The 24,600-nt window shown below is 55.2% G+C and overlaps 8 protein-coding genes across 8 annotated transcripts; 4 read left to right on the top strand and 4 right to left on the bottom strand.

Moving 5' to 3' along the window:
- Positions 1-35: 35 nt before the first annotated feature.
- On the bottom strand, positions 36-992 carry NCS54_01041600 (Hypothetical protein; the record flags this gene model as incomplete). Its single annotated transcript, XM_053155724.1, has 3 exons — positions 36-544; positions 611-817; positions 893-992. 3 exons carry the CDS (start codon positions 990-992, stop codon positions 36-38), a joined length of 816 nt encoding a protein of 271 aa, XP_053011699.1.
- Positions 993-1,427: 435 nt separating this feature from the next.
- On the top strand, positions 1,428-2,865 carry NCS54_01041500 (Abhydrolase-3 domain-containing protein; the record flags this gene model as incomplete). The annotated part of the gene is made up of 3 exons (XM_053155723.1): positions 1,428-1,554; positions 1,617-2,003; positions 2,060-2,865. The coding sequence occupies 3 exons, from the start codon at positions 1,428-1,430 to the stop codon at positions 2,863-2,865; spliced, it is 1,320 nt and encodes a 439-aa protein (XP_053011698.1).
- Positions 2,866-5,624: 2,759 nt separating this feature from the next.
- Positions 5,625-6,611, top strand: NCS54_01041400 (CBFD-NFYB-HMF domain-containing protein; the record flags this gene model as incomplete). The annotated part of the gene is made up of 1 exon (XM_053155722.1): positions 5,625-6,611. The coding sequence occupies one exon, from the start codon at positions 5,625-5,627 to the stop codon at positions 6,609-6,611; it is 987 nt and encodes a 328-aa protein (XP_053011697.1).
- Positions 6,612-8,220: 1,609 nt separating this feature from the next.
- NCS54_01041300 (Hypothetical protein) lies at positions 8,221-11,516 on the top strand (the record flags this gene model as incomplete). The annotated part of the gene is made up of 5 exons (XM_053155721.1): positions 8,221-8,300; positions 8,450-8,636; positions 8,735-11,165; positions 11,220-11,424; positions 11,477-11,516. The coding sequence occupies 5 exons, from the start codon at positions 8,221-8,223 to the stop codon at positions 11,514-11,516; spliced, it is 2,943 nt and encodes a 980-aa protein (XP_053011696.1).
- A 992-nt stretch (positions 11,517-12,508) lies between these two features.
- On the bottom strand, positions 12,509-15,393 carry NCS54_01041200 (RING-type domain-containing protein; the record flags this gene model as incomplete). The annotated part of the gene is made up of 5 exons (XM_053155720.1): positions 12,509-14,367; positions 14,418-14,748; positions 14,802-15,130; positions 15,186-15,295; positions 15,353-15,393. 5 exons carry the CDS (start codon positions 15,391-15,393, stop codon positions 12,509-12,511), a joined length of 2,670 nt encoding a protein of 889 aa, XP_053011695.1.
- Positions 15,394-16,231: 838 nt separating this feature from the next.
- NCS54_01041100 (Hypothetical protein) lies at positions 16,232-17,065 on the bottom strand (the record flags this gene model as incomplete). Its single annotated transcript, XM_053155719.1, has 3 exons — positions 16,232-16,800; positions 16,858-16,921; positions 16,988-17,065. The coding sequence occupies 3 exons, from the start codon at positions 17,063-17,065 to the stop codon at positions 16,232-16,234; spliced, it is 711 nt and encodes a 236-aa protein (XP_053011694.1).
- An 823-nt stretch (positions 17,066-17,888) lies between these two features.
- Positions 17,889-19,862, top strand: NCS54_01041000 (Kri1-C domain-containing protein; the record flags this gene model as incomplete). Its single annotated transcript, XM_053155718.1, has 1 exon — positions 17,889-19,862. One exon carries the CDS (start codon positions 17,889-17,891, stop codon positions 19,860-19,862), a length of 1,974 nt encoding a protein of 657 aa, XP_053011693.1.
- A 607-nt stretch (positions 19,863-20,469) lies between these two features.
- NCS54_01040900 (Hypothetical protein) lies at positions 20,470-23,748 on the bottom strand (the record flags this gene model as incomplete). The annotated part of the gene is made up of 2 exons (XM_053155717.1): positions 20,470-22,630; positions 22,682-23,748. 2 exons carry the CDS (start codon positions 23,746-23,748, stop codon positions 20,470-20,472), a joined length of 3,228 nt encoding a protein of 1,075 aa, XP_053011692.1.
- Positions 23,749-24,600: the final 852 nt, after the last annotated feature.

Raw genomic sequence — 24,600 nt, 5'->3', positions numbered from 1 at the left:
TCTATCTATCATGATTCTGGGAATTGGCCCGTTCTCTAAGTGCTCTGTCGCGGCCGCTCACCCGTCCATCGCTCTATGGTATCATCGTCAACATTTCGCACCAGGACGTGGATATGCTCCAGAGCGCGCACGCTTTGAAGAGCCACCCAATTCTTGAACCACAACACTCGGCTCTCTCCGTCTGGGCCCAAGGTGTCGACAAAATACTCCTTGACAAAAGCCTTGACCAACGCCCTGCTCTCCGGTGTCATGTCCCCTGTCTCCGGGTCTGTGGGGATGGTGGTGCGCAACCACACGACAATGTGGCGGATCTCCGGATCTAGCCCATATGGCCAGTCGTTGATCAAGACACGGTAATCCGAGGGGTCCTTGAATGGGACATTGGACACGGGGGTGAATGGTGGCTGGCCCCAGGCCGTGGGCAGCCGGTTGGCCAGGAGGTAGTTTGTCATGGAGCCATATTCAGCCTTTGTCTCTGCTGTCCATTTCATGTAGCGACGCAGATCAGATGGCTTGCGCTTCAAAACAGAGAGGTTGTTTGCTTCTACCTTGGATGTTAGTGGACCTAAGTCTCAGGAGAACTGCATAGCTGAGTAACAATTTTACTCACCAATGATACCCTTGAGATCTTCCCAGTCATGTTTCTTGAACTCTTCGTCCGTCTGTGATAAAATCCACTTGTCCACCTCGGTGAGGGGGAAAGGGGACTCCTCCGGTGGATTCTCACCCATGGTGTTGAACCGAACTGCGAACAATGTGGGGGATGCGGCAAAGGGAGCTCTCCGAGGAACCAAAAGCTTGTGATTCCTTGGCCCGGCTATGCATCAGTTGCCTGATCAGTAAACAGAGGAGTAGTCGCCGTCACGAAATATCGCGTGCTTCCTGAACTCACGGGTTCTCAGAGGCATCTGGAATGCTCTGATGCTTCTCATGCGGTGAGGCCTGGAAGGTCCCAACCAGCTTATGTCAGCCACGACATGTTGCCGAGCCATTCTTTTCTCAATTCAGCAATTAACCGTGTCTTTTTTTTTCTGTCATCCACGTTCATTTCCTGCTGAAGAAGCGGTGATCATTTTGGGGCTTATCAGATGCTATCACATGTAAAGGAGAAGGGACAGTTTTGACATTGACAACTTTGACCGTTAGCGGTGGCCACCCACCTAGAGCCGTTGAGCTGCGCCCAACAACAGCCCCTCCATCATCGATCCAACAACCAACTTGAACGCGTCAAGGACTTGTCGCCCAATTACGGCACGAGCCGCTGTCGTTCATAATCAATTATATCCTTCCTGTTGCGGCTGTGTTAGGGCACTCGTTTGGAGATTGCGTCGCTTGAAAAGAGCCACTTTCTCTACCGATTCACGACTTCAAAAGACATCGTATTTCATGAGCCACGTATTCCCGTTCCGAGCCAACTCTCCCCCATCATGATCCTCGGCCCCATCACCCTCGTCGACTGTGCCGTCTTTCTCGCCTTCCTCGCACCACAGCTCTTGTGGCACGCCGGCTTTCTCACGACCCTCATTACGGGTCTTCGGGCTCTGCCCTTTCTCCGTTAGTTGTCCCTCGCTCATTGCAGATCCGAAATCTCACAGACACTCACACGACGTGTTTAGTATTGGAGCTCCCTTTTGAATTTGTCCATGAACGCTACCTTACTCACCCAAGCCGCCAGCTCCCATTCACACAAAATGCCACCTTGTTTGAAGATCTTGTTGTACGCTGCGTGAGATACGCCTTTGCCAATATTCCCTCCAAAGTCGGGAGAGTCTTCTTTTCCAAATATGTCGCCCTCCCCTTTATCCGGTGGCGCATGCTTCGCCATGGCTACTTGCGATCTCCAGTCTACTATCGTGAGTACACAATAGGAACGGTACAGTCCCCCCTGGAAACCATCCAGAAAGGCACCATTAACAGCAACCAGGGGAGCATCCAGACCCGGGGCACCTGGATTATGCATCGGCCCGAGCATCCGCCGGACTTTGTTCTCTATTACATTCACGGTAGGGCAGACACACTTATTTGCAGACCCTTTGACTTTGTCACTAACACGTTCAAGGCGGCGGGTTTGTCATGGGCTCGAGTTACTTTTATCTCGAGTTCCTCATGGTTTGGCATCACCTACTCGTGGAAGCTGGGTTCAAGAACCCAGCAATATTCGCACTTGAGTACACATTGGTGCCTGATGAGGTCTACCCCAGGCAAGTTTTGGAGGCGTTAGAAGGCTACAGGCACGTTCTCCAAGTTGTCAAGGATGCCTCCAAGGTTTGTGTCTCGGGCGATTCAGCCGGCGGCGCATTGATCCTTAGCTTACTGCTCGAGTTGGGCGCCCAGGCGGATAATCAAAAGAGCAAGGGGGTCAATGCCAATATCCGTGGTGGTCTCGCCGATCCCCAACCACCTCATCTTGCTCTACCACGGATGGCCACGCTCATTTCGCCGTGGGTGACTCTCATGTCGAATTTGCATTATACTTCCAAGAGTGACTTTTTGGATAAACGCACCTTGTGGAGATACGCACATGAGTATGCAGGTGAGAGCATGGTTCAACAACAGCCAGCATCTCCAGGCAACTGTGTCGACGATGTTCTGTGGAGGGCAGCCAGTCCAGAACGAGGCTACTTTGTCATCTTTGGAGAGGAGGAAGTGTTTGCGCCTGATATTGAAGACTTCCTCAAGCGCCAAGCCAAAATCGGCGTCGAGGTTGAAGGTCAGAAGTTTGACGGGGGAATCCACGCATGGCCCGTGGCGTCAATCTTTTTATCGAGCACAGAAGAGAAGAGGTTACAAGGGTTGAGAACTGCTGTGAAGGAAATTAGAAGACGAATGCCTGAATGGGGCACGTTGAACGGAGACAAGGTGTAGCATCAGATTAGATCAAGTAAACAATCATAGACAAGGCCTGAAGATGGTGGATCAGGAACCAGAGGATAGAACTCGGCTTCGTCTTCACCAGGCCTGCTCCGAGATAAAAGCTCAACTTGTATCATCATATGGCTCGTGGGAGCAAAAGACAAACAGGTGATGTGGGAGGGGAATTTGGAATCATACCGGACAAGAAGATGACACGTCAACCACGAACATTGTCGCGTTGGAGAGCCGAACTGTCACTGACGTCCGAGACCCGGCGAGTTGCTCAGTAGATGGATCTGTTTCAGCCTTGAGACAAACACCAACGCATCCCACCCCAGCTCCCAAATGCCACTGCTGGAATCACAGAGCATAAGGGTCCAGCAAGTAGCTGATTCGAGATTGCTGTACAATAGCTGCATTGTGCCCTCTATCAGGCTGACGGTGGGAGCCTGGGGCCGCAAAAAGGCAACCAAACTATCCATGCAAGGCCAGTTGCTCGCGGTTCCTTGCTTGGGTGTCTGATTCAGCACTGTATGCTTCGCCATCCATTCGTTGGCGAACGAGGAATGGGAGATGCCACTTGCTCCACCAGTGCCCAAAGCCTTGCCTTGCATTGTGCGGCTGACAGAGGCATGGCTTGAAAGTCGGCGGTGCGGAGTGAAGTCAGGGCGCAATGGAAGTCGTACAGTACAGGCTGACCGACTCTGAATCAGTCGAAAAGACCCTCAGAGCAATCGCCGTATCGTGTCACAGAGTCCATACAGGTCGTTCGCCTGAAAGTGTGGGTGAAAGAAACAAGAGGGGAGAGTGAGAGTGAATCGCGAACGCACGCTGTGCAGGAAGGACCTGGAGACGAGATGCACACGCGCCTTCCCGAAAAGGATGATGCAGGTAGCCACTTTAAATGCCGGAAAGTGTAAATGGATCCCAATTATGGGGCGCACAAGCCTAGTCAGCGGCGAGCACGCCCCAGCGAGAGTTCTTTCCCTTCCCCTTGGACGGTTCCTGCCTATTGCCCCGGGGATCAGCTTGAGACGGTCCCGTCTCGCCCACGGAAGGATGGTGGATGGGGGATGGATGTTTGGGTCTCAACTGCCTGGTCAAGGTGTTACCTACAGCGGTACCTGTACGTAACGTGTGTCGGAGGAACAGCCCCGCGTCGTGCATATAAACGGCCGGCATTCCCTCGCCTCCCCCCGCTACTTGCCGTCGCTTTGATGAATGCCGACTGGTCCGCCCTCTGAAGGAAGCAAGAACGATCCAGCGACGCCCCCCTGACTCCGATCTCATGGGACCAACAAGAGCTTAGGTACGGTATTCATCACCGCAGCCTCACCGAAGCTACCGTCTCCACACCGAACCTACTTCTCACTTATACGCACACTTCCCGGATTGTTTCCAGGCTTCTCTTGGCCCATTGTTCTTTTCAACTTCATTGTTTCGCATTGACAAAGGATCAAGGCGTCGCCCTCTTGGTCAAGTCCCGTCAACCATCACCCTTTGCATCCCTTGCAGTGCTGTCCTTCCAGGCAAAGAACCTGGCCAGCACGCCAGCCAACGATAAGCTCACACCAGGCAAGGAGTTGTAGCGATTACCGGATCGGGTCTCTTGCCTTGCTGGGCCCGACGCTGTCTTGTCTGCCTTCTTGTCTTACACTGGGTGCCTTGTGGCCTCGGGAGCCTCATCCGTGTCGAACCGCCACCACTAGGACAAACTCGCATCGCCTCCATCTCACTTACGGACGGGGCCGGCTTGCACAGCCTCTCGGCAGCGGACGTCCCCCTTCACCACTTCTGGTCGCTTCGTGAGTTGTTCTACGGGTGCTTCTGTCCTCTCGTTTGTCTGAGTTGCACAGGAATCACATCCCACAACCACAACCTCAGCTTCACTCTATGCATGGCCCCGGGCCGGCCCAATCTTGCATTGTGCCCCACCCGACGTCACGTCAATCAAACCACATCGTCATCCCCAGCCACGGCACGGGAGCCCGCTGATTCGTGAGCCCCAGCTGGGCCCCTTGATCCCCCTGTCGCCTGCGCACTGCTGCTGTGAGCTTATTAGCAGCAGATCAGCTCCCGCTGAGCCTGCAGTTGGATCGGTCCTGAGAGTCGGAATCCAAACAGCCTCATACAGCCAGCCCAACGCTCGTCTGTCTCTTTGCTGTCTCGTCTGGGTTCTCGAATCAGTTTGGTCTTTTGAGGCGTCCTCCTTGGATGATCGCATGACCTTGGCTGATACTCGTATGCAAGGAAGCCTTTATTCGACTACAAAGCTACCGTCTCGGCGCAACCCCAGACGACAATCACCAACATCCGATTTCGATTGTGCACGGATTTGGCCAACCCCATTACGTTCCAAGTAAGCTCGAGACTTTGCTCCCTCTTGGTGTTGGTTGTCACTTGTACAAAGAGACACCGGCAAATAACTCAAGACACGTATATACGGCGCGTCCAAGCCTTGACGCGACACACTGTACATCCATACAAAGGCTACGTGCCCATCCCATCCCATCCCATCAACCCCGGCCTCGCTACGCTGGCTGCTGCGATCGCGCGCCGCCAAGCGACCTAGGTCAAAATCATCAGCCGTCTATCGAGCACCACCACCAAAGACGACTGGAGCCAAACCCCGTCGGAGGGGAAGCACCCAGGGGGATCCATTCGCGCAGTCTCATTCGCTGCCGGGCTTCGACAAATCCCCTCCCGGCCGCTTCGGCGCCAAGGCCCCACCTTAATCTTTTTCACGGTCAGGACAAAAAAAATTATTTATTATGTCGGCCGACGACAGCTCCTACGCTCCCAAGTCTCCGGACCTCTCTTCTTTTTACTCAGGTGGCCCCACTCAACCCGCGCCGCAAAAGCTCCAACATCCACAAACCGGCAGCCACCTCCCGTGCCCAGGATACGAATATAAAGCAGAGTCTCCAGCCTACAACAGGTCTGCCTCTTTTTCTTCCTACGTTCCCCCTTCTCTCCCCCTCAGCAACAACATCAACATCGGTGTCAACAACGATCAACCCAACGACGTCGATCACCAGCGGCAGCACCCATCTCAGCCCAGATTCGTCGGGTCGGAATATCAACCCTACTCGGCGCAGCCGACCTTTCTTCAGGATCAATACGTTCATTCGTCCTCATCCCAGCGAACATCTCACCACGGCAGCTACGAAAGAGACTCTTTGTCTGCGTATCAACATCACCCACCACAACCCTCGTCGTACAGCTTCGCATTCACAGAGCAAGCTCCCCGACCCGGTGTAGCTGCCTACAGCCAAACCTATCCACCTCCACTGGGAGCTGGTCTATCTGGTCCCTCTACGTCCACGGACACGCCCTTTTCTACAACCATGCCTCCCCGCAGGGCCGCGCCACCTCCGGCGCCCGCTATCGAGCCGTCGCCTGTCAAGACAAAGTTTCCCACTGCGAGAATCAAGCGCATCATGCAGGCGGACGAGGAAGTCGGCAAGGTTGCCCAGCAGACGCCAATCGCCGTCGGCAAAGCCCTTGAGCTCTTTATGATACAGCTGGTCACAAAAAGTGCCGATATAGCCAAGGAGAAGGGCGGAAAGAGGGTCACGGCGCCAATGCTCAAGCAGGTGGTTGAGACCGACGAGCAGTGGGACTTTTTACGCGACATTGTCAGCCGTGTCGAGAACGAGAAAGAGGGTAGCAAGGCCAAGGCCAAGCAGGAGAGCTCGAGCGACGAAGAGATGCCAGAACCCAAAAAGAGGCGCGGTGGTAGGAGAAAGAAGACATGATTTATCTTCTTGTTTGGGAGGGCAGTAGCCTCGTGGAAGTTTTGGGGCACATCATGAAGGATACGATCGAGTACGAAACGGCGTTCAAGGGGATTCGCATTCAGCCGGCGTTTGGCGCCAGGAGAGACAGATGTCTCGTGGTTCTTTTTTGGGGCGGGTTTATCGCCTCCGCGTGGAGCGACAGTTGTGTTATAGAGTGCTCAATGTTATGTGGGAGTGCCACTGCTCTACCGGGCATATACATAGGTGGAAGAGAAGTATTTGGGGGCAACGACTTGAATACAGCAGCCTCCACGCGTCAACTAAGTGCGGTGCCATTTGTGATCTTGTCTTGTGTCTTGTGAATGGCCCATGCGGGCAACTCGTGAGCAGTCTGGATATAGAGGCGGTCTGCCAGTGGAGGCGAGTCTAACTACTTGTCGAAGCTGACCTCGCTCGGAGTTGCGAGGTCCGCATTGTATCCCTGCCATGGCCTGACACTGATGGTTAGGACCTGGGTGAGGCCGATGACTCTGAAGAAATATCTAGGCCGTACGCGAGATTGATTAGTGGTGAGATTCATACCTGGGTAGCATTGTCATCGTCTCGTTGGCTCGATGTTGGCTCAGATCCTGCCTACCCTGAAGGCGTCCGGATGGAGGTCGGCATTGGCATTTTCCAACCCTGGACACCGTTGATGGTTTGAAACATGCAGTTGACATTGGGGTAGGTCATTTGTGACCAGATTGAATGGTTGCACCAGTGCTACATGCACGAGTAAGACTGAGAACTCTTTTCGTGCCAGTCTCGAAGAACCCTTAGGATTTTGCTGCCATGTGAGTGCATCCATCTCAGTGCTGCAGTGCAGGCTGACGTAGGTGGTGTCTGACGTCAGTAAATACTCCGACAAGCCGGACGACTGAGCGAGTCGCGTCTACAGGTGCATCTACATATTCATCATTCAGCTTCAAGAGGCCGATGGCATCGTCTGCAAAGCTCATGCCACGAATAATTAAAGATCATCACCCGTCCATGCGCCGAGGACAAGTCAATCTCCCCCTCGCGGGCCTTTAGCGATGGGAAATATGGACCCGACCCATCTCCGAACCGCTTCCGCTGGGCGCGACAAAAGGGTCCCCGCCACGGGCCCGTGGTGCACACCCCCAGGCCCCTGACGCAGCCTCTGAGATCGAACTGTTAGTGGCCACTTCAGGGGGGATTGGCAGCTCCCCATTGGGGCATCGCCAGCTGCGGGAGGACGGCCGTGTTTTTTCCCCCTTCCCTCCCCTTACCAAAATCCAAGGGGCCAGCTGTTACACTACGTTAGTTAGGTACTCCCAGGTAGTAAGCCAGGCAAGCTGCCCGCTGGAACTCCACTAATAAGGTGCCTCTAGTCCGCTACCGACGCCCTCCTGTAAACCGACCTACAACACCGGCCTAAGCTTCGTCGTCGACCATCCATCCCGTCAACTTTAAACATCACTCGTCCATGCGAATGCCTTCTCGATTCATCCCTCGCACACGTTCACTTCCGCTTATTTAAAGCCCGCTCCTTGTCTTATTTCTATTCGAACCTAGATGACGAAACGCCAGCCGTCCCTCATCGACGCTCGCTCCCCTGCGTAACCCAATGTCGTGGGACTTGCTTCAGAGATTCCTCGAGTCCGACGTCTTCAACTCCAACCCCTTTCTCCCCGTCTCATACCTCTCGTGAGTCTTTGCCACGACCCCATAAACAGTCATAGACACCGTCCGGCTTGCGTCCTCGCGTCTGCTTCAAATTAGCCCACCGCCCCTCACCCTGAACCCATCCCGCCCTCTCCGACCTGTACCATCGCTAATGCCACCTGTCGCGACAGCCGCTACGCCAACCACGTGGGGATTCACTATGTTCTCTGCCAGAAGCTGCGCCAGTTCCCCTACGAGGATATCGAGTTCTTCCTGCCGCAGCTATGCCACCTTATAATCAGCGTCGACAATGAGTCAATGGCATTGGAGGAGTTTTTGTTGGACTTGTGCGAGGAATCCGTCACAGCAGCGCTGTTGGTACGTGCGATGTTTGGAAACTGGACTGGAATGGAGCACCGCGTCATAGGAACCATTTCGTCCCGCCTCCGTATTGGGTGCTAACCAGCGTGCCGCAGACGTTCTGGCTCTTTCAAACATATCTGCACGATCTATCGTCGAATCCGCAGTCCGACTCGTTCCAGACATGTCGCCGAGTCTACAACAAGGTCCAGCACATTGTGTTTGGACTCGCCGATACCGCTCGCCATGAGAAGATCAAGGAGAACGTCCTGCCCGTCACCGTGCTCTCTAGCTTCGTCCTCGCCAGCGTTGCGCTGCCCATAATACCACGCTGGGCTGGTCCCTTGGCTGTCGCACAGGCGCGCAAGCCGCAGCCAATTACTGATCCCACCACCGAGAGCAAGGAGAACGTCAAGCCAGCGAGAGCCCGTACAGTCACAGCTGCGAATTCGCGGTCGCGCCGCGCCAAGGATGCTGGACGTACTTTCAGTGCGCCAGACCCCAAGGGATCGAGGGACTCTTCGCCAAAGCCTACCCGTACCGCCCCTGTGCCACCTCCGGTCATTATTCCTCCTGGACGGTCTAAGACGCCGGTGGGTACGTCGAGGCCATCTGCTCTTGAGATGAAGTCATTGGAGGCCAAGCTGAGCACATCGTCTCTGCCCCTGCCCTCGCCTCGTCCGCCAACGAGGCCAACAACCCCGATCTCAGCAGGGAATGTCCCAAGGCCAGGCGACGTCGCTCGGAGGCATTCACACCACTCAAAGGCCGTACTCGCCATGAACGAGCTATCGCCAGTACAGAAAACGAGGCTGTTGAGACAAAACTACTTCAGATCGCAGACCCAGTTCCTGACTGCTCTCGAGGGCATTTCGAATCGATTAGTGCTGGTTCCTAAACCTGCCCGGATGAGTGCTCTTCGAGCAGAGCTTGCGCTAATATCTCAGGATCTCCCAGCCGAGGTTGATATTCCCGTCATTTGTCCTCCCACACTTGTGAATGGATCTCCTGGTAAGAGCCGTCATCACCGCATTGTGCGAGTGAACCCCGCGGAGGCGACGGTGCTCAATAGTGCAGAAAAGGTGCCATACCTGATCATGGTCGAAGTTCTCAGGGATGACTTTTCTTTCGACCCTGATGCGCCTGAGAACCAGCGTCTCCTGAACAGTTTAATAGGCGGTAGCGCCAGGACGAACCGTATTTTCGACTTGTCTGACTCTCCCCGTCTTTCACCCACGGTGAAGAGCCCGGAACCTGTTTTGGATAGTGTCTTTGAGCCCGCCTCTGGCGACTTGGGAAGCTCACCATTGCTCAGGGGAATGGATGAATCGCCAGTCAGATTCCCTGCGAGACCAGCGCCGCACCACGCTGCTCAACGTCTTCCCAGTGGAGCGACAACCTCATCTTCGACCCTGGATGTGACGACTCCCCGAACCTCTGGCACAGGGACATCGAGGTCGAACAGCCCTGGGCCTGGCGCGCGAAGGATGACTCTGCCTATCCAGCGGAATGCGCCAGCCGATCAGCCAGACTTTTCAGCACTAGCAACTCATATGCGAACAGCCTCCCAGATGCTTGCGCAACTTGAAGCTACTAGTGGAAAGCGTCCAAAGCAAGAGGTAGCGGCGATCCGAGCAAAGATCATTGCCAGCATGCAGAGCCTGGAGGAACAGAGCTTCGACGTGGATGAACAAGGCCCAACCTTTGACACCATCATTGCCAGGACCAGTACAATGCCCATCTCTCCGAGCAACCCGGATCTTGAGGATGACGTGCAGATCGACTCGAACCTCAACGCCAGTGCAGGCCGAGAACGAATGGAGAATGACATCAAGACGGGCGGTGTTCAGCGTCGAGGCGATCGCGATGACCCTAGTGCGGCTGTCTTTGGCGAGGCTTGGGAGGCCAAGAAGGAGCGGATTCGTAAGTCGTCTCCGTACGGCTGGATGAAGAACTGGGATCTGGTCAGTGTGATTGTCAAGACTGGAGCAGATCTCCGACAGGAGGCGTTTGCGTGTCAGCTCATCGACGTGTGCCACAAGACCTGGGTTGATGCTGGCATCGATGTCTGGGTCAAGCGGATGAGGATTCTGGTGACGGGAGAGTCTTCAGGACTCGTCGAGACCATCACCAGCGGCGTGTCTCTTCACTCGCTGAAGCGAAGTCTCACGCTCGCTTCGATCGAGGCTGGCCAGAACCCCCGGCACCGCATTGCCACGCTGAGGGACCATTTCCTCAAGGCTTTTGGCAAGCCCGACAGCAAGCCGTTCAAGGCCGGAGTTGATGCTTTCAAGAAGTCCCTGGCGGCATACAGCATCATCTCGTACATCCTGCAGCTCAAGGATCGGCACAATGGCAACGTCTTGGTGGATTCCGAGGGCCACGTGGTTCACATCGACTTTGGCTTCATGTTGTCCAACTCGCCTGGTTCAGTCGGATTTGAGGCGGCTCCTTTCAAGCTCACTCACGAGTATGTTGACGTCTTGGGTGGACTGGGTTCACCCGATTATGAGGATTACAAGAAGCTCTGCAAGCAAGCTTTCCAAGGCAAGTTGACCCTATCATTTCTATGAAACGTTACCCATAGCTAACGTTGTATAGCTCTGCGTCGTTCGGCAGACAACATCATCGACTTGGTTGCAATGATGGGCCACGACTCCAAGATGCCCTGCTTCGCAGTCGGCGTGGCCCAGGTCACCAACACGCTTCGACAGAGATTCCAGCTTCATCTCAGCGCAGACGAGGCAGAGCAATTTGTTGAGACGGATCTGATTGCCAAGTCGTTTGGTAGCTACTACACGCGACTGTAAGTTGTTTCTGCCCCCCTGGCATGGCTCGTTTACTGATGCTCTCTTCAGCTATGACACTTTCCAATATCGTACCCAGGGTATATACTAAGCGAGCTGCACTGCACTCACCATGCTCCAGGAGACGCAACAGAGACAGACAGACAGGGACTAATAGGGTTCAAACGCACGCACGACAAGCGCCCACTGAGGGTGGCATTGGGATATCTGGTTTGCATTTGGACGGCTTACGACGAGAAGGCGTTGTGGACGATAGATATGGCTCCGATTGCTGGCTCAAGCAGGGACGCGAGTTTGTATCAGAATTGACGATTCACGCAAGTCAACGGGGAGAGAAGATGACGCTTGAAAGAAGGAGGTGGAATATTGGTGGCCTTGATGTTGGCGGTGCCTCTGGTCATGCATGATGTAACGGCTTCAACACCAGGACTAGCTTGACGATGTCAAGGTGACAGGACATGTCCCTCCTTGTCTAGAATATTGGATGAGGGATAGATAATCAAGGTCTGTATGTATCGTTGACGATGGATTGGCGTGGACATATCACACACGATACATACATAGTATTATTATCATGGATGACTCGACGTCATTGAGATGGTCTTTGAAATTCAAGACTGGATTAAAGAGGTTTTTTAACTACTACTTACACAGCATGCATGCCCTGCCCTGTCCTGCCAGCCAACGTTTGAAAGATGATGTTCGTTGCCCCTGAGACTTTTTTGCGCATGCAAGAAAAATGTCCATCTCCCCTCTCTCTTCAGGGGGATAGAAAGCCCAAATGAATTTTTCAGATATTTTAACCCTTTTTGTGTCTGTTTTTTTTTTCGTTTGCTCACGCACCTTATGCTCCCCCTTAAATGCCATGCCTCTTACTCACCCCCCACCAACACCATGATGATTGAATGCGTTGTGTATATCCCTTTCCCTTTCCGCGCCCCCACCCCCCTTTTTTTTGCCTGACCAACCTGAGAAGATGAAGAAGAAAAGAAGGTAAGAACAGAAAAAAAAACAAGGATACCATTTGTTTCACTGTCTCTTTGTCGTCCCGATGATGTGCTTGCTCAGTGTCTTTCGAGGCGACTAACCCCATCGATCACCCTCCCTCTCAGCCTCGAGCCTGCGCATCCTCTCTTCTTCATCGCCGCCGCTGACGGCTTCACTCCGACGCGAAGCCGCGGCAGACGTCGTTGACGACGTGGTACGCCGACCCTTACGTGAGCCCGAGTCGTCGCCGCCGTCGTCAGCCCCTCGGTTGCGCTTCCAGCCTGCCATGCCCATGCCCGCCATGCGCTGGGCTTCCTTGAGCAGACGCTCACGGTCGCGGGCCTCGCGCTCGAGGGTGTGAGGGTCCTTGGCTGCGGCGCTGTCGGCTCGGGAGCCTCGAGGGCCAGAGGGGGCTTTGGAGTCGCGCTCGTTGGGCGTGTCACCTGCGTCTGTCGAGTGGCGTCTGCTGCTGTACCTAGAGTCGGCGTCTCGATCGCGTTCTCGGTCTCTGTCCTTGTCCCTGTCACGGTCGCGTCGGTCTCTATCCCTCTCGCGGTGGCGATCCTTTCGGTCCTTGCGGTCCTTGTCGCTGCGTTCTCTGTCCTTGTCACGGCGTCGTTCGCGATCGTAGTCTCTATCACGGTGGGAGGAGCGATGACTGGACTTTTTGCGGTCGTAGTCGTCCCTGTCCTTGTCCTTGTCCTTGTCACGATCTCTTCTCTTGTCAGAATCCCTATCGCGGCGGCTTCGGTGACTCGACCGTTTAGATTCTGCTGGTGAGGCTGAGCGGGCTCGATCGGGATATCTGTCATCCTTGTCCCTGGATCGTGAGGGCTCCTCGTCATCGTAGTAGTGACGGCGGCTGCTCTTGTGTTTCTTACGGCGAGAGTCATCGTCAAAGCCGTCGTCCTCGACCGACTCTGAGCGGTGGCGTCTACGTCGACGGGAGCTTCTATGCCCCCGGCTGCGGCTTCGGCTCCTGCTGGCGGTTCGGGATCCCGATCCCGTGTGGTCTTGGTCGCGGTCATCATATTCCTTGTTGTCGCGTCTGTCATAGTCCCGAGATCGCTCCTTGCTGTGATCACGGCGGGAGTCGCGATCCTTGTCTCTGTCACGCGCGCCTTCACGGCCTGGCCCGGGAGAACTACTCCTTGACCGGCCCCGGTCGGCTGGGCTGTCCCGGACAGGAGGTGTCGGCTTGGATGGGGCATCACCCCCAACCTGGTATCCTCTTGCTCGTAGATTGTGAAGGCTCGTGTTGGGCAGTCCTTGTCTCATAGCCTTGGGGCCCGTGGGTGCGTTAATGGGAACATCTGGAGCTGGAACAACTGGCCGGGGGGCGGCAGGACCGTTGTGCTGGGCCACGTCCGGTGCTGAAGAGGCATCGGTGGCTTCAGTGCCTATGGCCTCACGGGATGCGTCCTGATGTCCAGAGTTGGAGGCCTCGACCCCATCAGCCGCCCCCTCTCCCTGATGGTCATCAGGTTGTTGTCCATCTGCCGACTCGTTCCGGCCGTTCTGCAGCTGCTCTTGGGTTTGAGGGTTGGATCCGTACTGGGAAAACTGTCCTTGGTCCTGGTAGTTGTTGTTGTTGGCGTTGCCTCCAAACTGGTAACCTCCACGGCCGTAACCCCCGTAGTATCCTCGTCCGCGGCCTCGACCACGTCCGAAGTTGTTGCGGCGATAGTCATTGAAGTGACCGTAATTACCTTGATTGTATCCTGTCTGGAATCCTGAGTTAAAGCTCCCAAAATCACCAGTTCCCATGCCAGGACCACTTTGATTGTAATTATTCTGGTCGAAATTCCACGACTGTGAACTGTTCCAGTTATTATTGGAGCCTTGGCCAAATCCACCTCCAAAGCCCCCCATGCCGTTCATGCCCATGCCTTGAAAGCCACCGTTCATGTACATGTTCTGCATCGTCATCGGGTCCATGCCCATGCCTGGCATGCCTGGGAGGGTTAGCATTTGGACCACCAGCCGTCATACGAGTATAACATACCCATCATGGGGAACCCGCCAAACGAGTTCGGAGCCATGCCGTTCTGCATGGCCATCATCATCTGCATCTGGTTGAAGTCACCAGACCCAGAAAAGTTGCCGTTGGTCGTTCCGTTCATCGTCTCGCCGTCGCCGTTTTCTTCATCGTCGCCATTCTCATCATCGCCTTGATCGCCCTCGCCATCACCATCTTTCTGTACAATGGCCTGCTCGTTAGAGTTATCAGGGGCTACATCATTGTTGCCGTCACCCGCAACTGGCGCGTCTTCGGCATCACCCGCTCCGTCTTGAGGAGGATGCTGAGCAGCAGAGTCATGGACGTGAGCAACCTCCTAATTCATAATTAGCTGACGAATTTAATGAACAAGTCGCGACACTGATTTACCTCATCTGCAGGCTGAGCAGGAGCAGCAACATTGGATTCGCTGGACGCAGACACTGCTTCGCCCATCGGCGCGTCGCCTCCCGAGACCTGCTCAGTCGGCGCCTCGATCGCAGGGGCTTCTGGGACTGAGAGCGACTGTTTCGGCGGCTCAACAGGAGTCACGGGCTCCGATTCTTTGCCTTCCTTGGCCCGGCTGGCCTCGCGCTTCTTCTCGGCGGTGCGCAGAAACACCCTGATGGTGGTTCGAAGCGACTTATTGGGGCTGCAGTCCTCGGCGGACAAGGGGGAATGCTCGCAGACGGGACATGAGGCCGGAAGATTCGATTGACCTTGCGCGCAAAGTTAGCGGTGATTTTCTTTCTCGATCGAGTTTTCTGCGCGCACATGTTTCGCAGATGGCCTGCTCGCAGCATGGCAGTCGGTAGGCATTCACGGCGAGCTTGCTACAGATAGCGCATCGAAGCTTGATTGGAATGTCGTCGGGGGCGAGGGAGCTGCAAGGAACGTGTCAGTTCGCGAACTAGAAACACAGCGAGCGCCGTGTAACATACCGGATCAGCTCCGCCTGAGCCTCTGTGATTGTCGACGCCATACTGATCGCTTCGTGTTTTCCTTGAGGCGCTTTCCAACTCCTGAGCCACGGGCAAAGCCTAAGACAACAGAGGGGACGTCATGGAGAGGAGTCGGGTCGCTTCGATTAGGTAGGGGGAGAGAAAGATGTTCAGGCAGAGATGCAGGAGGGCGGCCGATGTCTCTCTGGTACGAGGGGGATCACGTCGGCAGTTGGGCACGGCCGGGATAAACGGCAATTCAGGTAGAAAGAAATGATTGATAAGAGACCGAACAGAACGGAACCTGTTTGCCTCTTGACGCAAACGCCAGCGGTCACCGGCTGGGCTAGATATTGCACAGTACTGTAGAGGAGGAGAAATCGTTCGCCGACCTGGGCACAAAAAGAGTGGGACCCGGAGAGCAAACGCGACTGGAGTCACACCCAGCGCACCTGGTCACGTGACGACCACGATTGGTCTGTGAAGCTTCTCATCCATCTATGGAATGAGTTGTTAATATGAGTATCAACCATCTTTAGCTTCACGTGAAATAAGAATAACCTTGATTCAAGATTTGATTCATCCAAAGTAGAAATAGCTGATCTACTCCTCACCCCAACCAACATCCATCCTGATTAACCGCTATTGATGTTGATTTGATCTGATCTGATCTGACCATGGGCAAGCAAGCGTCCATTAAAGCCACGACAAAAACCTTGCTGCTAGAGAGTAACAAGAAACACATTCAACTCCCAGATGCTCCTCTTGGCATCAGTCCCAGGCAACCGGCTCGCAGGAAAAGGGCAGAACAGAATACCGTACAATACCAAAACACTTTGTCTGCACCTTAGTCGTCCACCCCGCCGTCAAAAAGCCCTTCTAACAAGCGCAGCTGTCCTTGGCAGCGGCATCCTTGGGGCCTCCCAGGTTCACCCTTTGCTCTTCTCCTCCCCTGCTGGCCGCGCCGCTCGTTGCGCCAGCTCCCCTCGCACTCTTCAACGACGTCTCGGGTATCGCATTCGCGATGGCGGTGAACACCTCGGTGACGTTGTGGCCGCTCTTTGCGCTAGTCTCGAAAAACAACAAGCTCTCCTCCTCAGCATACGACTGAGCCTCTTCCGTCGAGACCTTGCGAGCGTCTCCAGAGTCCTCTCCGTCATCGCCGTTCTGGCTGTCGGCGGCAGCGCCGGAGTCGCCCGTCAGATCCAACTTGTTGCCCACCAATGCGATAACGATGCCGGGCGAAGCTTGTCGTTGCAGCTCGGCGACCCAGTGCTTGGCCTTGATGAGAGACGTGGGCTTGGTGAGATCGTAGACGACGAGGGCGGCTTGGGCGTTTCGGTAGTACATGGGAGCCAGCGAGGCAAAGCGCTCCTGGCCGGCGGTATCCCAGATCTCAAACTTGATTGTCCGTGTCGGGAGGTTGCACTTTTGGGTCAAGAAGGCCGCTGAGAGGTTGCTAGGTCAGCGACAAAGCGAATCCAGAGGAGCGGGCTGATGCATACCACCAATAGTAGGCTCCTTGTTTTCTTGAAAATCATTATTGACGAATCGCAAAACCAGGGATGACTATCGCAGAGCTCAATTAGCACGTCGAACAGATGGTTTTCCAGAAGCAAGCTCGTGAGGTCGCACCTTTCCGACGGCTGCTTCGCCCAGAAGCACCAGCTTCACGCTGCTGCTCGGCTTGGGAGCGTTGGCAGAATCGGCCATTATCGCGGGATCGCTCGGAGATGAAGCCGGATGGGCTGGGTTGTTGATGTTTGAGCTGGAAAGCGGTAGAGAGTGATCGCCGAAAGCGGACACGTATGGGAAAAGCGATATTGAAGGCAAAGGTAATCGGTCCCTCAGGTTTAAATGATAGTTGCCTGGGCGGAGGTGGTCACGACGTCAGTGTATGTAGGTATGGACGAGAGAGAGGCTGTGGCAGCGGTAGCGGTAGCGGTAGCGGCAGAGGCAGCACAGGTACTTTTAGTGGCGGTGGTTGGTTGCGATGACGAGGCCGCTCCTGCCAGGAAAAGCTGCAGTACGTACCGGCTACCTCTGGCGGACCTGCCACTGGAACCTGTCTCTGCAGCCTGGTAAAAGAGCAGACCCCCCATTGGCTAAGCGGCCTTGTTAGCGGTGATTTAGGGGCTGTTCTGGGCAGGCAGGTGGACTGCAGAAAAAAAGCTGCTGACCTAAGGGTGCTCGACATAAATACTTGGAAAGTATTAGTGCACTATCGGCAGTGATGTGCACACTTTATTTAGTTCTAAGCTCTTCTCGTCTGGCTATTTTACACGAATGGCCTTCGCGGGGCACTCGGCGCAAAATAGTTCTGCCGATGTCGACCGCCAAAATTTCAGGTGCTAGTCCAAGCAAGAAAAAAAAGTTGACCACCCAGGCACGAGGGAGCTCTCATTGGGGCAGGTCCATGTGGAAATAGAGTCTTTGCGATTCATACCATCTCTCTTTTTTTTTTTTTCACTCCCACAACGCGCAACCCCAAACGAGGCCTGAAAGACCAATCATTCGCCATTGAAACGCATCAATCATGGGGAAAGCCACTGAGGACCCCCAGCGCGCCAAGCGCAACCTCCTCGACGATAGCGACTCGGACTCTGATGATGGAGGGGCCGCTGTCGCTGCGCCTGGTTTCAAGGTGAACGAGGAATTCGCCCGCCGATTCGAACACAACAAGAAGCGAGAGGAGAGGCAAAGGTTGGAGGAGAAGTTTAAGAAGACGGGAAAGAAGCCGTCTGGCGACGACGATGGCGACGACTCTTCCTCCTCGTCCGAGGAGGAAGATGAGGATGGCTTCCTGGCCACCGAAGACCTCGATGCGCAGATCTCAGCCACCCTCCAGGCCATTCGAAACAAGGACCCCAAAGTCTACGATAAGGAAGTCTCATTCTACAAGCCCGATGACCCTGCCGAGACCGGCGACAAGGACAAGAAGGAGAAGCCTGTCTACCTACGAGACTACCACCGAGAAAAACTCTTGCGAGGCGATACCGGTGCCGACGAGGAGGATGAGGATGTTCCTATGACCTACAATCAAGAGCAGGATGCTTTGAAAAAGTCAATTGTGGCTGAGATGCATGCTGCCGCTGACAGCGACGGGTCCGACGACGACGAAGACGATGGCTTCTTGAAGCGAAAAGAGCCAGCCAAGGTGGACTCGAACGGACTTCACCCCTCCCGAAAAGCAGCCACCCAGATCACCGATGTCGATGTCGCTAATGCTGACAAGAACCCCGAGACCTTCCTGTCGAATTTCATGAGTGCCCGCGCCTGGGTCCCACCTGATGGTTCTAACTGGAAGGCCTTCGAGTCTGATGAGGGAGAGGACGATGATCGTGCCGATGAGTTTGAGCAGGCATACAACCTGCGGTTCGAGGATCCCGAGAAGAGCAACGAGTTCCTTCGATCGTATGCTCGAGATGTCGCTGCCGCCAAGTCGGTGAGACGCGAGGAGAAGAGTGGTCGAAAGCGTCAGCGTGAGCTCGAGCGCGAGCGCAAGGAAGCCGAGAAGCAGGAGCGACGTGAGGAGAAGGCTCGTCTACGGAAGCTGAAGCTTGAGGAGGCCCAGGAGAAGTTGCGCAAGATCAAGCATGCAGCGGGCAACGCGGGCAAGGACCTTACTGAAGAGGACTGGATGAAGTTCCTCGATGATGCATGGGAGAACGACAAGTGGGAAGAGGAGATGCAGAAGCGGTTCGGCGAGGAATACTATGCCCAGAACGATGAGGTTCCTGTATCTGACGACGAAGAGGAGGAAGAGGGTGAGGATGGTGAAAAGAAGAAGAAGAAGAAGAAGAAACATCCTAAGAAGCCTAAGTGGGATGACGATATCGACATCAAGGACCTCGTCCCCGACTTTGAGGATGACGAAGGGAAGCCCAATATCAGTCTCAGTGACATTGAAGGTGATGCTGCTGAGGGCGAGGAGGAAGACGAGGAAGAAGATGAGGATGGCCGACCGTCCAAGAAGCGCAAGACAGATCACAAGAAAGCCCGCAAAGAGGCTCAGAAACAAGCCCGTCAAGAGCGTGCCAAGCTTGAGGCTCTCGTCGACTCCAAGCTCGAGCTGTCCAACCACGACCTCCTCAACAAGCCGACCCACGCCCCCTTCCGCTACCGCGAGACCTCGCCGCAGTCCTTTGGCATGACGGCCCGCGACATCCTCCTTGCCCCCTCGGACGCGGCTCTCAACGAGTACGCCGGCCTCAAGAAGCTCGCCACCTTCCGTGACGAGGAGAAGAAGCGCAAGGACCGGAAGCGCTTCGGCAAGAAGGCCCGTCTGCGACAGTGGCGCCGTGAGATCTTTGGCAAGCAGTTTGAGCGTTCTGGTCCTACTTATGGCTTCGAGCGTCTGGTGTCTGCTGAGGATGGCGAAGCCGCTGGTACCGTCATCGAGCCCAAGGCTGAAAAGGACAGCAACGTCGTCGGCGATGTAGGCGAGAGGAAGAAGAAGCGAAAGAGGTCCAAGGCCAAGAAGGGCGCTGCTGCCGAAGCAGAGGCATGAAGAGGGGGGGCTTTAGGGACTTTTTGAGCGAGATACCACTACGCTATCATTGTCACGGTTGGGCGTTCCATGTTGTATATGTTTGGTTCCGTATAGAAGGTTTAGTTCAGTTATATCTGAGAGAGAAAAGTATATTGTTTGTCTTGATCAGCCCAAGACCTTCCCCTTCATGTGAAGTTATAGTATCGATATTATAGTTGTAGTGTCCCTCCAACTCGGACCTTCATTCCACATTACACATCTACTGATGCAAAATCGAGTATTACAATAACAGTAACATAGGTTAATAGAAGCATGTGGTGGTATCTCAAATGCTGTAAAGACCTTTTCCTCCCCAGTCATGACATGGATGCCCAACATGTTCGCCTTGCAAGTTTCAAACAAGCCTGCCTATTCCAAGATATGCCTTGATAGTTGACCCCTACCGCCGTCTTGTCCTCTGCCGTGATATTCCAAGTTATACCAACACGCCTCATCTCCAACATCGCCATCTTCAAAGAGATCCTTGTGCCGTCACGGACTAGCACCTCCGGCTGGTGAATTTGTGCAGCCGCGAAGACCTCCGGGAATATCCCGATACCAGGGCCAAACACTCTGGCAACCCCTCCTAGGGGCCCTGTTGCTGTAGCCCACTCAAGGGATTCGGCGTCGCCAAGCCGCTACCTCCACTGAACATTCCTGCAAACGGATCACCGCCACCCATGTTGAAGCCAGAGTCTCGCCCCATCTCAGGCGGCTCCATGTTGAATGGCATAAACCACGCCGAAGATGCTTCCGCTCCGCCCATGACACCTGCTCCATCAACGAGACCTGGTGCTTGCCCGTTCATGCCAGCCTTGACACTCGATCGTCGACCCTGTACGCCTCCGTCAGGCTGAGCACCTGCAGCGAGGGTATCCCAGTCGATGCCCATCATGTCCTGTCCGCTCGTCAAGCCGGCCGAAGTATCCATCGAATACCCTCCAAAGACGAGTTGTCGGTCGAGCGGGTTGATGGCGCCATTGCCCTGCCCGAAGTTCATAGTGAGGAGTTCGGGAGGGAAGAACGTTGGCATGTGCGAGTGGTGGGCAAAAGACGCCATGTTGGCTGGGCTCATTGGTGACATGGCATTGCTAAAGGCTGGATTTTGCGAATTCGGCACAGTGAGGGGACTGAAACTGGCTGGACCGCTCGTTTGCATGGCCATGACATCCGAGAATCTGCGCTGCTGTTGAGCTCCAACCCCTGAAGCAACCTCAGCGTCTGCGCTTTGCATCGAATCAAGCTGCTGGCCCGCCTGACCAGGGGCACCAGTTTGCTTCTTTGAACCAGGCTTTCGCTTGGCAGCTGCACCGCGGGGATTGTCTTTGTTTTCGTTGCCCTGCGGCGTTGGGAGAGTAGAGAAATACTCTTCCACAGACTGCAACTCAGGCTTGGCCTCGAGCACCCCATCAGCTCCGTTGTCTTTCCTCTTGTGAGTAGCAGGATCCATAAACTCGGCATCGGAAAGACCGTGCGGGTAGCGGTTGAACCAGTCTCCGTACTGGAGGAAGGATGATTGCGCAGCACGTTCCTGGGCCGTGGTGCCAGCTCTCGTCGCATCTAGGGCGTTTCGGTACTGAGTACGGACGTCCTCGACCATCCAGTGGAACATGCCCCAGTACTTCTTCATCCTGTGAAGATATTTGACATTCGTAGTTAGATTGGCTTCAGCTGTTGGCTGCATGGAAGGGTTACGAGAGATGATGCCGAGAATGTGGACTGTGGTTGAAGAGAAAGCACAGTATCCAGCGAACGGGGCCGAGACAAAACATCGCGACTGTTCTGCTTCCCGGAAAATATCGGATATCCGGTTGGCAGCACCGAATGTTCTCTTGCTTGCCTCGGAGAAGAAGTCGTCGTGCGCCCCTTGCTGTATCCTCGACGACATAGCTGCTCGGCTCATGAACAGAATGTTGTGCTGCAAGCAAACATGCATGAACAGGAACTGGCTTGCTGTATTCTCCGTCTTCTGGACTTCCAGGTTCTCAGGGGAGTACTTGAGCGACGCGGGCAAACCAGCCTCGAGATCTTGCACATCACCCAGGAGCTTTGCGTATTGTGATTCCTTATCCCACATAGGATGAGGGTCTGCCTCCTTACCCCCTTGGCTTAGGTAGGTGATGATTCTTCCCCACAAGGCAATGGCCCGGATCAGATAGGCGGGCACTCCCATGTTTTCTCGAGTATCGGCAAGCTGTCCGTCGTCTGGCGATACAGGCTCAAGTACCCGGCCATCCAGCATTTCGGTAGGTGCCGGCATGTCGAACTGGAAGTACTTTTCTTTCACCGGCAACGGGATCTGAATCGTCTCTTCTCGAATGAACGTGGGCCGGTCTGTCCCTGATGAATTGAAGCGGTCCATGAGGAAGCAGGCCCACATGATGCGTCGTCGAATCTCCCGATCGATGAAGCTGAGCTGCGTCTTCTGCCCATTGCGGCCTGCAGGGTCGTATTCCAAGTCCTTGTGTAGCTGGAGCGCGAAGGCCATGCGGATGGCCTGTCCACCGAGAGCCCAGCTACGGCCTCCTTGGCACGTTCCGAATTCGTGCAGACCTAGAATAAGCAGGCATGTCAATATGGTGAGATTTGGCCACTCATATCGTCTGGTACAAATGTCTCGCGCGTGTGATGCCCACTCCTCGCCGCGTAGGAACTCGGGTCCTGACGAGCTGATCTGCGGATTGGATGTGAAGCGAGCAGCGATGGCGCAGACCGAGAGAACCAGGACAGGAGGCAATGTGCCGTTTCTAAGAACAGTTAGATGGACCCAAGCTCAAGTCATATCTATCAATACGCACTTGAGTTTTCTCATATAGCTCGGTTTGTGAAGGAGATGATAAGACTGTCCATAGATGTTGTCGAAGAAGACCTCTGCTAGATGCTCCTGGATTTCCTTGGAAGGGAGTGCGTCGGAACCTTCATGTTGCAGCTTGGTCTCTTCGTTCTCCTGAACTTGCAAAGTGCTAGGTCTGTCATCGCCTGCAATCTTTGACTTTGAAGGTGCCTTAGCCCACGCCTCCAAATCGGGGCCGAATGCTTCCTCGGCACCACGCTTTTTGGTGGATTTGGCTGAAGGAAGGGTCCCTGGAATTGCAGGTTTGACGACGGCACGAGTGACAGACGTGGTTGCTTCTTGCTCTGATTTTGGGATGACCTTGATGATGCGCTCTTCCATACGCTTTAGTCGCTTGTCCAGCATGGCCATGTAATCTGTTCGCGGCGCAGCCTTTCGAGTTGTGACCTTGTAGACACACGGGATGCGCGAACGCAGACAGTGTTTGCAGGCGGGTTTCTCTCCCGAGCAGCGAATCTTCTTGCGGCGGCATGCGATGCAGGCGAGCGGGAGGCGTTTACGCTCCTTACCCGCCTTGGTCTTGAGTTCGCTCCATGCAGGCGCAGCATCGGCCTTATCCTCCTTAGGCTTACCACCAAGATCTGTGCCGTCTGCGCGGTTCCGAGAAGCCAATCCGAACTCATCGGTAACTGAATCGTCGAGAGCGTTGGACACAGGTGATGTCCTGTCCGGGGCAGCGTCGGATCCCTCCATGCTCTGGCTCCGGTGGGCCGCGGGAATGGCGCCGAATGGCAGCCCATTTGGTGGAATAGTAGACATGGGCTGGTGCTGCGGGAACGCAGTTGGCGACTGGGAGGTGTTTGCGTGGTCTGCCAAGGGAACGAGGGAGGGCTGGTCGGGAAGGCCTTGATAAGCAAATGCAAAGTCGTCGAAGCGCGAGGCGTCCATCAAGGCGGCGTGAGAGGGTGACGGGACGGGGTGTAAGTCAGAGGCGTCGCGATAGAGCTGTGAACCGGCATCGAAGGGCTGCTGAGCATGATGAGAGTCCGAAACGCCGCGGCCGGATGACATTTCTCTGCCGACGGCGACGCGGGCCTCAAGAGGCCGAATATCCGGTGCTAGTGTCCGGTTTTAATAGAGCAAGATCGGGAGTGGCGGAGGAGGGAGTAGCAGCAACAGAACGGGGCGGGAGGTGGCGGGGAAGGGAGTCGACGAGAGGGCGCTCTGGTTGTGCAGCGCCTTCATAAGGAGGTTGCAGGCACAGCTATCGTGCGGTTTGGACGGGTGCGGCGCAAGAGCGTTGACGTGACCTGAGGTCGTCCGGGGAGCTTATGGGGAAGCGACGGGTATGTACTCAGCGGCTCCCCGCACTGGAGCTGGGGCGGCGACAGGCTGCGCCCCTGCTGGCGCAGAGGACGAGCGAGCAGAAGAGAGTTTGGATCAGCGAGAGGTCGAGGCCGAGCAATGGGAATCGATTCGGGGTGCCAGGCGAGGTTTCGGCGAGGAGAATTGGAGGCGATTGCGTGGGCAGGAGCAGCGAGGTCGTTGTCTGAAAGATGGAGGAGGGAAAACCGGAGGAGAGTTGTCGACCAGTCTCCTGGGGTGGAAGAGATTGAGTCCTGGAAGCTGGGGGTTTAAGGCCTGGATGGGTGGAGACATGGCCGAGAGAAATCAAAAGCAGCGATCACGATAGGTTGTCGTGCACGGCCCCGGCGTGCGACTGTGGGGTAGAGAAACGCCTGCAGTCGTTTTGGCGTCGCTGAGCGTCGACGTGAAGGCCTTTTTTCCTCTGCAGTCGGGGGGGGAGACAAGGAGGTGGTGGAGCCAACGACGACGGGCGCGGTGGAGGCGGGTGGCCCATGGGATGGGATGTGGATGGGTGTAAGAGTAAGAGTAGACCTCGGTCGGGTCCCCTAGGGGTGA

Source organism: Fusarium falciforme, chromosome 8 (assembly GCF_026873545.1).
Source record: "Fusarium falciforme chromosome 8, complete sequence".
Taxonomy (NCBI): Eukaryota; Fungi; Ascomycota; class Sordariomycetes; order Hypocreales; family Nectriaceae; genus Fusarium; species Fusarium falciforme.
This window is presented reverse-complemented; position numbering and strand designations above follow the sequence as displayed.